General features: G+C 37.9%; 1 protein-coding gene across 1 annotated transcript in view; it reads left to right on the top strand.

Annotated features, from left to right (window-relative positions):
- The window catches only part of USH2A (usherin), a 582,349-nt gene that overhangs the window by 211,325 nt on the left and 352,808 nt on the right, over positions 1–18,216 (top strand). Inside the window, exons 21-24 of the mRNA XM_074316330.1 lie at positions 6,397–6,527; positions 14,146–14,272; positions 16,454–16,555; positions 17,649–17,828. Of these exons, the coding sequence (XP_074172431.1) occupies positions 6,397–6,527; positions 14,146–14,272; positions 16,454–16,555; positions 17,649–17,828 (540 nt within the window). The remainder of the gene's footprint in view (positions 1–6,396; positions 6,528–14,145; positions 14,273–16,453; positions 16,556–17,648; positions 17,829–18,216) is intronic.

The following is an 18,216-nucleotide window of genomic DNA, read 5'->3' on the forward strand; positions in this document are numbered from 1 at the left end:
ATAAATATGTTTGTGCACAGGCAAACATTTCTCTGAGTGGTTTTTAAAACAAGTTAGACTTATTTTTACTGCAGTGCGTTTACCTAATAGGTTAGTGTCGTGATAAAGTATTAGGAATTAATTAATAACCGAATTTAAATGTATGCGTTGTTACCGTGCCCGTGTATTCTCAATTCCCATAATAGTCAGAACTAAATAAAATGGAATTGAGTGGCAGCAAGTGTGTTCTCAGTTACATACAAGGATTTGCTTGGTGATAAGAACAGCCATTCTGCAACAGCATGGGTTAATAAAAGGATTGTGGGGTTTTACTCTTTTATTTATTCAACCTGCATTTATTGGAATCCTAGTATTTTTGAAACAAAATTTGGGAGATAATCAATGTTGATCAGATTTATAGCTTAGATACTCTTTGGCTTGGAAGAAGACTGCTCCCTTTTAGTAAAATGTTCTTTCTCTCTGGAGAGTCCCCCAAATACCATTGTAGTAAACCACTTGATACCTAACAAAGCATGGTTGCCGTGTCTGTAGAACACTACCAAAGACCATGTGTGCTTGTAGGCAGCTGACAGGCTTCCCCTGTCCCTACTTCTGACAAGCAAGATAAAGGGGTTAGAATCGGGATGGACTGGCTGGCCCTGAATTTCATGACGAGGCTACATTAGATCTGACGGACCTTCATTCTTTCTTCCCCATTCTTGGCACTGTCTTATTTACATGAGAGGCAGTGTGATGTGATTATTCCAGCATACTCAAAATTAGCTGGTGATTAAGTGTTGATCTATGGGAGGCCTGCAAGCCCTTGGAATGCTTTTCATTTGTTTGTTTGTTTTTCACTGGTCACAACGATGGAGTTATAGCCAGCCCCTTCATCTTGGGTTCCCTTACTCTTAAAGACAGGATCCTTCCATATAAGAACCATGAAGGGATTATAGCATTATTTTCAAAATATCAGACTAAGAACTGGACAAGTTAAGTTCATCTTGAGCTAACAATATATTATTTGAAAGTACAACAAGAAAAATTGTTTTTATTCCATCTCTGTGAACCTAGATGGCTCCAAAGAAGTCCGAAATACATTTTCTTATTGGTCCTATTGTTTGGGACCCACTGTGATTGTTACCAGAGAAGCTTTGGTGTAGATCTCCCAAAGCAGACGTCTTAACCCCCAAAGCAGATTCCTTTAATGCTGCTTGGGGTCATTGAACACTGTCAGCCATTAGACTTGACAGGAAAGAAACTGAAATAATTCCAAGGTCAAGGTCACTTAGCAGTTGTACGCATGCTGCAAGTGAGTGGAATTTGATTGTTTTTCTAAGATACTTGTTTTACAAAATAAAACACTTCGTATACTTAGTATATTTAAAGTTTTGAAATCCATTTTATTCAATTTGAATCAATATAAATTTAATTCCATGAAATATATGTACATAAATGTATGTATATAAATTTGCAACTCTGTGTATGAATTACATATGTATATCTACGTACATATGTGTGTACCTAGGTTTTCTTTGAGGTATAAAACATGAAAGTGGAACTGATACATTTATAGATATATATCGAAAAGTTATTTTTTACATTTTATTGAAACAAAGCAAATAATGATACAAAGTCACTTTGTTAAAGGGTATTCTCATAACTGGCAATTTTCTTTAACCTAAGCCTAAACTTCATTTACTAGAGTCTCTTGTTAAAATACCAACCATTTTACAAGATGCCAAGGGAAAACTTTATCTATTTCAGGAAGCCAGAATACATGCTGAATTTTCTCTCTTGCTCTATAAAATAGTTAAGTATTATGTGTAGATAACAATTCACAATTCAGTTGTCATGAACTAGCATTCAGTTCATATTTTAGGCCATCGTGATGTCAATACACAACAGTTTTATAAAATGAGCTCAAAGTGGAGCATATTTATGTAGTAGCTGAAACATTATGGCTGCTAAGGTGATTAGAATTGAATACATAGAATACAGTCAACACTATATACATGAACAGGAAGAATGACAACTTATAATTATTAGATGGTGGAAGCATTTTGATTAAGAATAGCTATCATTCTTATACTCGTCTTTTGAGATACTGATTTTCTGTTAATTATTATATAAATATTTTGATGTGCAAGAGCAATTTGGGGGCATTATCTGGAAATGGATGGATGGACTGTTGTATGGGTAAGATACAGATATAGATACAGCTATGTAAATACATCTATTTTTACCCAAAACTTCATGTGATTTAGGCCTATCGTTCTGTATTTGTAATTAAGATTAAAGCTGTTCAGAAGAGGAGGCCATTGAAGCTGGTGTTTGATGACATTGGTTGCATTTTATCACATCTAACTTGTTGATTGCTTATGATAATGAAGTGTTTGCATTGGTGGTGCTTCCATGGGGAATTCTTTCTACCTCTTTCAGCCTAATGTTTCCTAAATATTTGAGATGCAGCACAGTCATGTTTAGCTCTGCCTACCTTCCACAGAACAGTAACTCAAGAAACCTGTTGAGAGAAGAAATAAAAGTGTGTGAAAAATCAACTAGAAGCATAGTAACCTAAAACAATAGATAATAACTGGGCAAACGAACACTCACCATTCGACTTCATGGTAAAAACCAAAAACCAAAAACCTCTATCAATTCTTATTAACTCAGGAATGATCAATAGTGCTTGTCATCTACATTGTTATTTAATATTCTGAAAGATATAGCTCATGTGTTAAGACAGAAATAAGAGGTATGACTATTGGAAAAGAGTAGAGAAAGTTATTGTGTCTTTTTTTCCCAGAAAAAAAAAAATGTGTTAAAAAAAAAAGAAAGGAACACCAAAACCTATTACAAATATTGCAATAAGATGGTTAAAAATAAATGACTACTTTTTTATGACTCAGCAATAACAAATCTAAAATGATTTTATTCACACTGGCAATAAAATATATAAAATCTTATATAAAATTAAAAATATATTTGCAGGATCAATTTAAATAAAAGAAAAAACAGAAATTTATAACCATTTTAATGTTAAAAGTGAATGAATTGAGGGGTAGTTAAAAAACAGAAAAGAATACTGAGAGGAAGGATAAATTGTCAGATATTAGAAATTTTATGAAATAATAATAAGGCATTCTGCTACAGAAAAAAAATCAGTGGAATAAAATAGAAAGTACAGAGTCTCATTCAAGACAATATACTTTAATAAACTAAGAGGAGATTGCAATCATTAAACATTCATTCAGCAAATATTTTTAAACATCTATTATGTGCCAGCCATTGTGCAGGGTGTTGGAAATGCAGAATTAAATAACACTAACTTCTTGCCTCCTGGAATGTATTATTTAGTAAATGTTTAAATATCTAGGGGAAAAAAAAGCTAAAATATACCCTACCTCATATGTCAAAATAAATTCCAAATGGAATTTATGTTAAATATACAAATATAGGAAATGCACAGGAAAAATGTAAGTAACAAATTCTGAGTTGGGATACCTAATTATATAAGCAAAGGGAGGGAGATACCATTATACAAAAAAAAAAAAGTTTTTAAAACATAAAAATTAACATCATTTTTATATTAAAAATACCACTTAAAAGATAATCTGTAAAAAAAGAAAGTAAATGGTTGTAACATGTGTGACAATGAAATAATACCCCTAATATGGAAAGAGCACTTGCAAATCAATAATAAAGACAAACAAATCAACTTTAAAAATAACAAAAAGAAAAACCATGGCAAACAATTTTGGAAACACCCAAATGGAGAACTATTATAAAATAAGTTAACTTGAGTATTCATCCTAGAAATACAAAGTAAAACTAGAATAAGATTTCAGTTTTAACCCATCTATTGTAGATGGTATCTCCCAGAAATGCCAGGCCAAATCTCCTTTTAATGCTGGAAATGTTTTGCTTTAAAATGGTTGCAAGATTACACATAAGGAATGGAAAGGAAATTAAGCAACTTGAGAAGTCTTTTGCAATGAAGTCAGAATGAAAACGCTGTTAGATGAAAATTGAAGTTCATAAACTTATAAATTCACACAGTGCTGGTAGGGTTTAGAGGTCATCTGAGGTAATATCTTCATTTACAGGCAAAGAACCTGAGGCCCTTTCTGTGAAGGAGATAAGAGCCCTAAAATACCTGTGTTTCAAAAAATATCTGGTGGTTTCGTTTCCTTGTAGCTTTATCATTTGGAGATTGTAAAGCATGATTAGTCTTTATAACAGTGATAGTCAAATGACCACAGTTTGTAATTGTTCCTTGGAAGAAATGAGAATTATTTCAAAAGATGAAAGAGATATTTTTGTTTGTTTGTTTGACAAAGGTTAGGATTCACTAGAGTTTCCCAAAAATTCCTACGTAGTAAAACTCTTTAGTTTTGTGTTTTTTTTCTCTCTACTATTCGCCTATTTTTTATCCTACTCTATAATTCCAATGTATTATAGTTTTTAAAATGCTGATCTACTGTTTCCCAAGTTCTTTTGTGATAAACAGCTCAAAAACAATTTAATTTACAAAAATTAAGACATATGTTTAAATATATAACAAAGCTCTGGCACTCTCTAATAAAGAGTTAGCCATTTGGGCATTAATTTCAGGTCATTTATAATATTTTCCGATTAGTTTTCAGATGTTATTTTGTCAAGTATAGTCATTGAAGATTTTGCTATTCACCTATTTATAGGGATGGTTAGCCATAAATAGTTTATAAATACAGACATTTTTAGCACCACCTAATGGCAGTCAAGTAAAAAGAAACAAAAACAAAACTTTTCCAATTTCGGACTTACTTGTGTAATTCAAATTAAGCTATATAGCTACCGTTGCTTCTATTTGAAACATTTTACATTCCTTGATGTGCCATGTAGGCAGCTAGAAATCCATTGCAAGCAATTGGCTTGGATGGGAATGAAGCAGAAGGAATATTTGATAATGAAACCAAGGGGTTTTTGCTTTCTTTATGAGAGCAAGGATAAGAAAATAGCTGTGTAATAGAATCCATCGATTTTATGTGAAGAGTGTCATTTAATTTTAGGAGCTTATGCATCAAGACTCCATTCTCCATACCCCAGTTAATTTCCATACAAAATATACCTTGACTAGTGTATTAACATATTTAATTTGTGTTGTTTTTCAGCAGTTGTTTATAAATCTCTGACCAATTTGACATAGTAGTCTAATGAAGCATCTTTTATCTCTTTTTCTTTTTTTTCCAGAACTAAGAGTCCTATCTTTCTGTTTATTCAATTGGAATTTTCTGTAGAATGTGAGTCAAACAGCATGCTTTGTCCCAGGACTAAGTAGCTCTTACCTGAGGCTGTAGCTATGTCACATGGTTCCTAGCAGGGTGTGAAAAGTGGACTGGGGGTGGAAAGGTGAATCCTGTGATTCCTGAGGAAGTTGCAAACTAGTGATCCAGGTTAAATCCCCCCACCTAGGGAGGACTTTTGTTACTAGCCCAGCCTGGAAGGGGCTTTCTCTCCTTCAGACTTTCATGATTCTGGCCAGCTGATTCACTCCTCAACGCAGTGTTCATTACTTATTCCATATTGTGCTCTTGAAATGTTATTTGATCCTCATGTATGCTTTGAGCTCCTGATGGTCATCATATGATTTGTCTGTTACAATACACACATTTGATCTTTCCAACTAAACTGGGGAACTCTTTGAGAACAAAGATCACGTCTCTTACAATTCTTTGTGAGTTTTTGAGCATTAAGTGAAATGCGTTCCACACAGAGCTCCCTACTGTGTGTTGAATAAGGGGGTTACCAGCTAGCGTGGAGGTGGGGCCATCTGCTGACAGTGGGAAGACATCTGTGTGACCATTGCAAACAGCCTCTGTTTCTTGATCCTGGAGAAATGTCTATGAGGGAAGAGCATCGTGTGTCTAGGACAGTGATGACAGGAGACATTTTGGTTACGAAATGAGGTGTCGGAAAACTAACTCTATGGGCCACTTCATAGCAGGTCTTTCCAGATCTTACCTTCTGTTACTGGACTGATTCTCTAAACTTCATAACTATTTTAAACAAGGCCCCCCTCTTTAAAAATGTCCAAAAAAAAAAAAAAACACATTTATTTTTATGACTCTGATACTATTTCACTCAGAGTATCCAATTTTGGGTTGACACCATGTTTTTTTATTTCAATGAGTTTTGCATACATTTCAACTTCATTATATATTGATTAGTGGGTCTGCAGTCTCGAGTTTCCAAGTACAGGTTGGTATTCATAATGGGTTCTGTTTAAAACCAAATGGCTGAGGTCCCCGAACAATGCTGTGTATGACTCCCTGACTGTACTCGCTGCATCATAAATAATAATGAAAGTAAATGTGCGTTTATCAGAATCAACAAAACTCAGCAACGATTTGCTGATTGTACTTGTCTCACCAGGTGTTAAGGCCAGCTTCCGCACAAGGGTACCTGAAGGTTTGATCGTCTTTGCGGCGTCACCTGGTACCCAGGAGGAGTATTTCGCACTTCAGTTGAAGAATGGACGTCCTTACTTTCTTTTTGATCCTCAGGTAAAGGAGTAATCGTAGGAGTTGAGATTTTGGTGGGTTTGCTGGGTGCCCGGCACTAAGGCTTCTGTTTTCACATTGAAACCTCACCAGGAATTTGGAGGGCACTGCTATTATTTTCCCTACTTTCCCAATGAAGGGAATGAAACTTAATAAAAGTGATGTGACTGGCCCACAGCTAACATAGCAGAGCTGAGATTCTACGTGATTAACAACGTGCTGCATTATAATGAAGATGAAAACTTTGAAATGCATTTGAATAGACTTGTTTTCATTTTCCTTGAGAGCAAAATTGTGTCTCTGTTTATTCTCTCTCCCCCTCCCTTCCTCTCTCTCTCTCTCTCTCTCTCTCTCATCACCAGCAATTATTTAAGTGCCTATCTGGTACTCTTGTGCTGAGTAGTGTGGCCTATAATAGTTTTAGAGTTAAATAGAACCATGCCCCCGTGAAATAATCTCTGTAGGATTCAGTAAAAAACAAAAAAAACAAAACAAAAAACAACAACAACAACAAAAAACAACCTTATCTCAGATATGCATGAATGTTAGGAAAGAGAAGTATGAGATGCTGGGTATTATGGGAGCATACAATGAAGGGTCTTTCTCTTCTTAGTTGTCAGTTTTCTCTGACAATGTGATATGTAACTAAGATATAAAACGAGGAGGAAAAGTTGGTCAGGCCCAGAACGTATGTCTGTACATGAGGACATGTGTTGGAGGGAGGGCAGGACAGGGGCATATTGATGGGACCTGACGGGAGGTGCCGGGACTAAAGTTCCCAGAGCGACCAGCAGATGTGAAGTGGCTCAAGTAGACAAGAACATGGAATATTCGACACATTCTGGGCAATCTGATAGGGCTGCAGAGTAGAGAACGCAGAGAAAAAGTGATGGGTCGAAAAGCTGGACAGTGACTAAGTGGTTTAGGAAGCAACTGTGAGGATGGAAATGTTTTCCTAAGGGCAGTGGGAGCCCACTGAAGAGTGGCCTTCATTGGACTTCAGGCGCTGCATCAGGCCTGTGAGTAATTCCTAAATGAGTGAGGTCGTGTCAGAGATTTTTTTACTTTTCATTTCCTCAGGTTTTCACCTTAAAACTGCTGATTACGTCATCAGTTATGCCAAACAAATGTTTTACATTGCACTGGTAAAGCTGGCAATGCTTTCGCCCTCTATCTAAGGGATTAGGGCCTTGAGCTCTGGAGAGGATCGCAGCGGCATGCCCCCTGGGAACCCCCTCACCTTGGAAAGGAAAGGCAGGGCCTGCTGGACCAGGTGTGTCTGACCGTCGTGCCAGGCTCCTTGCATGGGACCTCAGGAGGCAGGCTGGGGCCCTCCTGCCTTATTTTAAGAAGCTCCAGAAGCCATGCTTTGGCAACTGGAAAGACCAAGGGAAGAAAAGCTTACTCCTGGTGTTTTAACAGGAGCCTGGCTGGTCCTCGGGCACAATGGTTTCAAGGATGCTGATAGGTGGGTGACGAGTAAGCAAAAGAGAAATAGCATCACACGTAAGCAGATCCAGCATCCACAGAGAAAGGAAGAAGACACAGCTACCTAAGGAAGAAGACAGGGTAGATGGCGATTGAAAAAAATAAAAACAAAACAACCAGCACCCTGAACTTGATTACATTACAGAGCTGAAAATATTATTTTTCATTTGAAGCCTTTAAGTAGATTAATTAGAGGAGAGACAGGGTTGAGCCTCACATTCGTAGGTCAAAAGACAAAAATAGGAAAAGATAAAGAAAGATGGACGCTACTAATATTAGTAAGAAGGAATTCAAGAGGAGAACAGAAAACACATGCACAAGAAAAGGAAGGACAAGAGAAAATAATGAAATAGAAAATAGAGAATGTCTGATTTGCGAAAGAATTAGAAATTTATTGAAAGGGCTCATCAAGTTCCAGTCAAGATTACGTAATGCTAATGCTTCCATGGGACCTCTATTCTCAGTCTTCTCTCTCTACAACTCTCACAACTCTATGAGATAGTTACTACTCTTATTGTTCCCATTTTACAGATGAAAAATCTGAGTCACAGTTAAATTACTTCTCCCAAAGTCTTACAGCTTATCCGTGAGTACGCCAAGACTGAAACCCAGGCAAACCAGTTCAAACACCATGATTTCAGCTCCAATACAATAGTGCTTTTCAACATGAAAGAAACATACTTGTTGCTATCCAGAGACTCAGAGAAAATCCAATCTGTGTACGTGTTGGAAGGACGTATTTCAGCAAGACTTCTAACCAAAAGGAAAATTTAAAAAATAAAAATGAATATTCTGAAATATAAAGAGGAGAAGCAGTGGAGAATAATAAGCCAGCAATATTAAGTTCAACTTAAATATTTAATGACAGAGTGACTAGAAATGTATTTAACTGTGCCAGAGAATCTTTGAAATAGCAGAGACACACAGCAAAGGCAAAACAAAAGAAAACTCTAGTAATTGTTTGATGCTAAAATGATTAAGAGGTGAAGGAGAGGGAAAGATAAGCTACTTAAAAGTTTCTAAAGACGACCTAGTGGAGGGTGTAGAAGGGAATAATTATGTTAGTGTCTTCTTGTCTTGATTTTAAATATTGTCAAAAAAGAACTTAATTACTAACAAAGAGAAAATATCCCAAAACATCCCAATTCACAAGATGAAGCAAAAGAGGTTAAATGCTAAATTGTAAAAATCAGCAACAACAACAAAAATCATTAAAAAAAGGAAGCCATATAGTGAAATAGAAGAATGTCAAGCAGAAAGACACATCTGCCTTGTTCTTTCCCCCTCAACCTGATGAGAAGATGTTTGAGAAGAAGCCAGATGGAGAGAACCCTTAGCAGTAGAACCATTTATTCATAGCGCTTTTAAAGTCCACAAAGTGGGCTCATGTGTATTCTCTTATTTGCTTCTTGAAGTAGCCACTTGAGGTAAGTATTGTTTTCATCCCTGTTTTAGATGAAGACAGTCACGCAGTGACTTAGTGATAGAACTGGCATTGACTTTAGTTAATTTTGTTCAGTACGACTGTTAAAAATGTGTTGTACTCCAGGCCCTGGGAGTGCAGAAGAGAAATGAACAAAACGCCACTCCTGCCGCCTCCTCACCTGTACCTCCCTGTCCTACGACTGGAGGACAGAGTCTCTGCTTGAGTTGGACAGGACAGGGATGACAGGACTAGGGCAGTGTGCTCCGGTGGCCTCACACTGCCTTCCACTTAGAATTGGTCATGCCTCTGTCACTGTCTGTCCCGGTGTCTGTGACTATGATTCCAGATGACCATTCCCACCCCAGCGACATTTGTCATAGGACACGGGCCACAGGTTGTTCACAGACTTTGAGTATTTAATAAACTCCCCCCCCACACACACACACATACACACACTCCAAATGTGTAGGGCAAAATCCTTGCAGAATTAATCCAAAAATGATTTCACTAGATCTGACGCACGGCTGCTGTATCTTTCAAAGGTGTTACTCTTTCTAAAGAAGGTGATCCCTTACGACTCCGCAGAATAGGAAGGTAAAGGGGTTACACAATGCCTCACTTCTCTGCCACAGTGTTGTCACTGGGATCCTGAGAATGGCTGCCAGGAGAAACGCTCTCCCTCTCATCCTTCTAGTCTCCTTTTCCATGATCAGACAGCCAAGCCAGCCTGGGGAAGCCATAGAGAAGCCGTGATGGGGCACTGCCCATCATTTCTGCCCTCTTACCCTTCTCCTGCAGGTAATGTGTACCCTCCACCGCCATTCGCTTTTCCAGTTGCTCTGTCCCCAACCTGTGCTGCACCCAAACCCTAACCCGTGCACAGAGTTGGTAGGTGCCAATCAAGTATTGATCAATTTGTTGGAGGCAACAGTTGGAGGAGCCAGAGAATGGGGAGCATTGAATGGTGCTTGTCAAGTGCATTTTTATCTGGAATAATAACTCTCTACAAGGCAGAAGTTACCTGCGTTTTCAGGAATGTGACAGTCGATGTATTCAAAAGAAAGTAAGGTACTGGTTGAGCAGGGTTGCCGTGGGATGTATTTGAGGATATGGAATCGGATACATGACACTCAGTTCACGGGTCCTGATGCTACCTATGTATGAAACAACGAGCCCAGCCAGCCGGGAAAGTCATGCCTCACCACCGAGGAGCTGAGACTCCAGTGCAGCGTAACGGGATGTATTGGCTAACTTAACGCAAGGCCACAGATTGTTGAAACTAAGCAGTGGAAAAAACTTGGAATATTCTTCCATTGTTTGTTCTCCTTTTGGGTGGACATATGAACACAGCTTCTCATACAAAATCAGCACTACCCCAGGTTTAAAGAAGCTTATACATTTGTTTAATATGCCTCCTATTGACATCCAGATTATTTCTATTTTAAATAATTTAGGTACCACTTTAAGCCCATTTTCTTGTGTCTTTAAATGAGACAAGGTTATCTAATGAACACCTTGCTGTACTACTCACACAAGTAGTTGTTTGCTTAGTGTTTTTCTTACCTGGCTGTACAATCCAGTGGTGGCAAAGTCGGTCTATTTTGTCCTCAGATATAGTCTGGAGGCTCAGTACAGTCCTTGGAACATAGTAGGTGCTCAATAAATGGATGTCTGTTGACAGATTAGCTGACTCCATGGTTTGATGATTACTGGTAAAATACTATTGATAATGGAAGAAAATTGCCCTTTTTCTGGGGTATCATTTTCAGCGCTTTAATGATTCGTTAACAGTTTTAATTCTTACGTGTTTTAATTTGTCAGTTTGTTAGATACTTTGACTTTTATCAGTGGTTATTTTCAAATGACTGTTCCTGAATCCTTTCAAAATAATTAAAGTTTGAATTCTGTAAAGAACATTTTGTAGGGATTTAAAGTAACTGTCTAACACATGCTGTATTTTGCTGTGTATGATGCACACATTTTTCCCCAAATTTGTGAGGGAAAAATAAGGCTGCGTGGTATACATGGGTAGTACTAATTCCATTTCCCTGAAAGTTTGGGCCAAAGACCTGAGTGCACGTTATACACAGGAGCACATTCTGCACAATGAAATACGATAGTTTCACAATAACACAAGGTCATTGTGTGCTTTGTTGTTTAAAATATATTAATGAATGTAAGTAATGAATGCATTCCATACATAGAGGCCATAGTTGTAAGAACGTATTTCATTTCCCTTTCAACTATCCAGTAAATTCAATGAATACATATTTAGGAGACGTAGTCTTCATAATATTTGAAATTAGATATGTGTTTGCATATTATGAACCAAACGCTTGGAGCCATTGCAAAGAGTCACAGTTAAGAAAAGTTACTCCAATTTTTAATTGTTGTATTTTTTTAAGTCTCTAACAAATAGCTGTAATATTTCCACTCTTTGTTTTATTAATTTCAATTTGAATGTACTTCATCAGATATTTGATTGACCAATAATAACTTGACTGGTGGTTATCGTTTAAACATTTCCTGTGCAGTGGTGTTAACAGGAAATTTCATATAACATTCAGATTTCACTTAGAAGGCAGCTATGAAAGTAACACCTTCCCAACAATTCTGAATAGCAGTTATTTAACACACCTGATATTTTCCAAACGGAAAGAACGTGGCACCAGAATTGATCTCAGCATTCTTCCCTGAACATTGGTGGGGAGAAAGTCTCTCAAAATGCTCATCAGAGAATTATATGCTCAGTTCCTCTAAGTATACAGCACATTTGGAGTACCGCGACTGTATGTTGTGTTCTTGAATTTATCTCCAAGAAATGCATTCTGATGTAGAGAACCATTAATGCTTCAGATTGTTGCCAAACATAATATGAAGAACCACTTCGTCAGACACCTGATCTTTAGAATGCAGCGTCGTTTGTAACAATTTTAACGCTAACTAAGTACACTTTGATGAGACAGCATTTAATAAAATGCTCATTAATTTCATCATTAGCAAGGGTATGCTAAGAAGTAAGCCAGTTTCTTATGTCACGCCCAATTAGCATCCATGCTAGTAATCCCATTAGTATTGTTGAATTCACTAATGGAAAAACTAATGGGCATGGTACCAGGGCACATTAATTGGGCACGACACCAGTTCTGGTTTTAATTATTAAACCACGATAATGAAATGTGTGTTTGTAAAATATTAAAATGTTGAAATAGGGTTGAAGAAAATAAAAGTGTAGACAGAGGAAAGAGATAGCAGGCAAGAGGTAAGGAGAGTCAACCTACGGAAATTCAAGGGCTAGAAAATGGACGTGCCAAATGGTCATTTTTCGAGCTGATTGCGTTGTCTATAAAAGTTGGGATATTGTCCATGTGAGAAGCAACCCACTCATACTCATGGGAAATTAAAAGCTGTTGTTTTGTTTTTTTTTTGTAATATGAAATTCTGCATCTCATACATGTTGTCATGCTCTGTATGAGGCCTGACAGGAGCCAATTAAATGTGTAGAATGGACATGTTGCATCGCTGGAGCTATTCTAGAGAAATATAAACAGAATCTTACTTACAATGGTACGATTAACATTGCACTTTTGTGATATAAATCTTCAGCCGTATGACATCAGATTATCAGTTTTATCTTTTTGAAAAATAGCATACCAAAATTAGTAGTTTGGTGAAACATCCCAAGTGAGTAAAACAATATTTTGTAATATTTCACCTGATCTTATTTTTGGGTTATTAGAATTGATATTGGATTGACGTTCATTATTGCTAAGGAAATCAACTTTATTAAGAAAGAAAAAAGTTTTTTTTGTGTGTGTGTTTTTTTTTGTTGTTGTTCATTTAGAAGGGTTAGAGCAGTTTTCTGGTTGTTTTCTCCTTGATAGTAGTGGTATTAAATGATGGCGACAAAGGTGAAATATCTTTCATTTAGTCTCATTTGCTCATTAACACTAAAAACAGTACCACTGTGCTAACAATGGTATACTGAAAAAGTGTTCTCTTGGTGATAAAGTGCTGAGATGGAAAGTTCTTTTTCACTCTCTTTCCTTACCCTCACTTCGTTTTGCTAATCTCTATTCTCAGTATCTGCCATTTCCTAGTATCCACTTAGGAACTCATTTTTAACCGTGATACTGTTACTTTAGGCAAGAGTATAAATGCTAGATTTTAGACGCCAAAACATAGAGTACTAAGTTTAACCACAACACTTACGGGCAGTGTTTTAATAAGTAGCTAATTTTTAATGTGGACCTTGGTTCCTTCTCATTAGCAGTAGTGTAATGAAGATAAGAAAAACTAAGTCCCTGAGGTTTTCCTATCTTTAAGACAAGATTGATGGGATGGTATATTATTGGTTTTAAATTCTTGTCTTTTTTAATATCTGACCCAAAAATTAAAATCTGAAATATTAGAGTAGAAAATTCATTACCTTTCTGATGATTGTATGTACTCAAAAACCAAGTGTACTTGCAAGAAACTCTTATTTCAAAGAGAAGCTCTTTTCCGATGTGAGCGTTACGGTGTCACCAGAGGCACGTCACAGAAAAGCCAGAATGATGTGAGACATCAGCTTTAACTTTGAGTTCTGTTTGAAATAGATGCTTGTATCAGGATTCTGTTCACATTTGTAAATTGGTTTTTAACAAATATACAAATATCGGTGTATGTTTGTGTGAACATATGTATTCATTCATTCATTCCCTCCAGGGGTCATCGGTGGAAGTTACCACCACTAATGATGATGGTAAGCGATACAGTGATGGCAAGTGGCATGACATAATTGCTGTCAGGCATCAGGCTTTTGGCCACATCACACTCGATGGACAGTATACAGGTAAGAACTTCCTCGGCCAATGGATATATTCGTATATAGACAGCTCTATTGATATGCTGATATTGCCATGCCTTTCTGTTGTTTATATCTCTTCTGCACTTTTCTCTCCACTCAATTTCATCTAAATTGCTGTTTAGTTTGCTTTGGGGGTGCTCCTCAAATGAAGTCTTGGCAACCATTTTCTCATCTATGCAGCATTTCAGTAAAGCAAAATTAAGGCAGTCATCAGTAGCAATTTCATATCTTGTACAGTTCTTTCCAGTTTGCAAGGGCTTACACTTAGATTCTTACATGTTACTTTGAGTTCCAGCAGACAAATATGTAAAGCAGTTATTAGAAGCATTTTAGCGATGAGGAAATTGAGGCTCATAAAAGGTAAATGATTTCTCAGTTTACACAGTTGGTAGGCAGCATTCTTGAGACATATATCCTGTCTTTGCAATTCTACATTTAATATCCTTTCTGTCCTACCCTAGCGATCATCCTCATGCAATTATAAAACAGTTACAGTATCCGTATGGTGATGCACACTTTTATTAATTCATTTAGGAAATGTGGAGTTTTAATGAGCACCTACTGTGTGCCAGGCATTGCTCTAAGAACTCTGGATGCAAAGAGCAAAATTTACATTTTAGGTAGGAGAAGGGCAGGGAATAGAATAAACATTGAACAAGTAGCAGTGGTATATGCTGAGAATAATAAAGTAGGATAAGAGGGAAAGGCACGTGTGTGCGTGTGTGTGTGTGTGTGTGTGTGTGTGTGTGTGTGTGGTTTTGATTTTATAAAAGACTGTTAGAGATGGCCTCTCTGATAAGGAGACATTCGAACAGAGACCTATAGGGAGTAAAAGGGAAAACTAGGAAAATATTCAGGAGAAGGATGTTTCAAGCCAAGGGAACAGTAGGTTCCAGGGCCCTGAGATGGGACCATACCATATGTGGCATGTTTGGGACCAAAAAGAGGCCAGTGTGGTAACAAGGGGGTGTGGGGCTGGTGGCAGGCTGTGAGTTCAGAGAGACCGTTAGTGATATATGATACAGGGCCCTGTGTGCTTTTACTCAGAAAGAGGAAAGCCATTGGAGAATTCTGAGAGAGGAGTGACATGATATGACTTCTTTCTTTAAAAGGAACTCTGGCTGCTCTTATGAGGATGCATTTGAAGGGGAGCGAGAGTAGAAGAAGCATGGAGACCATGCTTCAGGCAAGAAATGTTTTCTTGAATCAGGGAAATCATTTGGATATAAGGAGAAATCTGGAGCTATTGGAAATGTTGAATTAAAAGGATTTGATTGAGGTAGAGCAGGGAAACCACCACCTGTAGGCCAGATGGAGCTCATGCCTGTTTTTATAAAGTTTTGTTGGAATGCAACTGTATTTACTTGGTGTGTATTGTCTGCAGCTGCATGGAGCTGGATGGTCTAAAAAGCCTAAAATACGTACTACCTGCCCCTTTACAGAGAGAGTTTGCTGACCCCCGATACAGAGCATGGCTGCTAGGTTTGGGGCCTGGGCCACTGGAAGAATGTAGCTGCCGTAACTAAGGTGGGCAAGACAGCGGGAAAAGCAGATTTGAAGAGAGATGTTCAGAGTTCAGTCTGAAGGTGTTCAGTCTTAGATATCTGTGAGGCATTCCAGTGGAGATGCAGGCAGTTTGCTGGACATACAAGTCTGAATTCTGAGATGAGTTGCAGACTAGGGATACAGATTGGAGTTGTCAGCTCAGATGGTCTTTACAGCCAATGGTCCCGATGCAAGTAGGGCTAATTACAGGGGCTTGGGCTCTGAAAATGTCCCTCTCCTCCCAAAGAAGAATGGAGTTAGATATTTTAACAGGAGATTTGCATCCTTTTGCAATGCCATCAGACACCCCGGCCCCTTCTGAGCTTTGGCCCTGGTAGTTTGCACAGGTGCCCAGCCCACTATTCATCCGTCTGGAGAACTCAGGGCATCCTTGTAGGTGGAGAAAGGAAGAGATGAGAGAAGGGAGGAAGTCTGAGTCATCCCAGCATCCAGATGGGGGTGGTGAGGAAGGACCAGTGAAGATAACTAACCAGGGACAGTCACTGAGGTAAGAGGAGAGCCGAGAAAGAGCGGTGTCCCAAAAGCACAGTGTAGGGTTTAATCATTTGTTAAATTAGAAACAGATGACCCAGCTGAAGTTGGAATTCTCCTTCTCCGTAGGTTCCTCTGCGGCCCTGAACGGTAGCACTGTTATTGGGGAGAACACGGGAGTGTTTGTAGGAGGGCTGCCGCGGGCCAGCGCCATCCTGAGGAAGGATGTGGGTGAGTTTGCGATGGGTATAGAAGGGATATGTTGTCACCCAAATATAGAAGAGCCGCATGGGACGTTCTTCTCAAGTATGAATCACAGTGGTATTTCCTGTCTCATGCTGTGTGTCCTGTATCAATACGTCAACATGTCTTTTAAAAGTTTCTTCTAAAGGAACCGTATGTTACTTGCATTAAAATTCTTAGTGCTTAATTCTTGATACGTAAAAGGAGTTCATTACACTTCTGCTTAAATGAATTATACTAATTTCAAAGTTATTTTAGCATCATGTGTCTTTTTTTTTTTTTTTTTTTGAGATTTTGAACTTGAACATAAAACAGCACAGAAATGGGAAACTATGAGCTTGGTTTTCCCTCTACGTAGAGTTAAGAACATGTCCTGAGCACAGGCTGTGTGACAGGCTCCACCCCAGTCCTGAGATGCCCACAGATGGGTAAAAATGTGGTCTTCGCCGCAATAGAGGGTGCCGACGTCTGATCAGACCATTCCGATCCAAAGCTGTAAATGCTGTGTTTGAGGCTTAGACAAAGTTAGTTCCTTTGTTTTTAGGACAAAAGAAAAAAAACTGACTGTAAGGTGAAATGAATACAAACCAACATGAAGGAAATTAATCTTAGGCAGAAAAGACATTATCCTCCCTAAAAAAGGAGATCACATTATTGATTTACTTATATAACACACTGGTTTATAAGGATGAGGGAACTAACCTATAAACTATAGATATCATGGAAACACTTCCTTCAAATCTTACTTTTAACACTTGTTACAGCATTTCTATTTTTAAGACTAGTGGCAGATGAAATCTCCTCGTCAGTTCAAAAAGCAATAGTCTTGCTAATACTATAAAACCAAGATTTTTTGCATTAACATCTGTTTCCACAGAACTGATGGGTCTGAACCAGACTAAACATTATAATTGTTACCTAACATAGCTGGCCGAATGGTGTTTATATGACTCCTTAAGAGCTTTGCAGTAAATAGGTTCAGAGAGCTATTGCCCATTTCTTTTATTTGAATTGCAAATAAAATGGCCTGAACTGCATTTTTTCACCATATGTATTTATTGATATGTATCAACTCCCGCAGACATAGTCCAAAAGGGTTTCGTGGGCTGTCTTAAGGATGTGTATTTTATGAAGAATGACAAGCCATCTGCTACATGGGAGCCCCTGGTTTGGCAGAGTTCTGAAGAACAAATGAACGTACACAACAGCTGGGAGGGGTGCCCCACATCATTACAAGAGGGAGCCCAGTTCCTAGGAACAGGTAAAGTTCTAAATCAGCCATTGGTTGTGGCTTTGCAGGTATGTTCTATCCAGGGCATGACTGAATCTCCCCTGGGCAGTTACTTTGACCTCATACGAATCTAGCATCACAGAAATTCCCAGTTACGCCATGATGCACATAAATATATTTTCAAAGTCTGAATATGTGGTTAAACTGTAAGACTCATATATTCATGCATAAGATCTCTAGTGGTCCACGGTAGCCTTCAGTGTACGTGTAATAGTGTCACAGATGTCCATTTGTAAGTCATTCATTTTACTTAAAATTATTCAATTTTACTTAAATGTTTCAAAGGAGTTACCGGGTTAATCCACAAATATCTGTTTGTTCCATTGTATGGATGGACCATGTTTCTCAAAGTAAAATG

This window comes from Rhinolophus sinicus, linkage group LG12 (assembly GCF_036562045.2).
Source record: "Rhinolophus sinicus isolate RSC01 linkage group LG12, ASM3656204v1, whole genome shotgun sequence".
In the NCBI taxonomy this organism is placed as follows: Eukaryota; Metazoa; Chordata; class Mammalia; order Chiroptera; family Rhinolophidae; genus Rhinolophus; species Rhinolophus sinicus.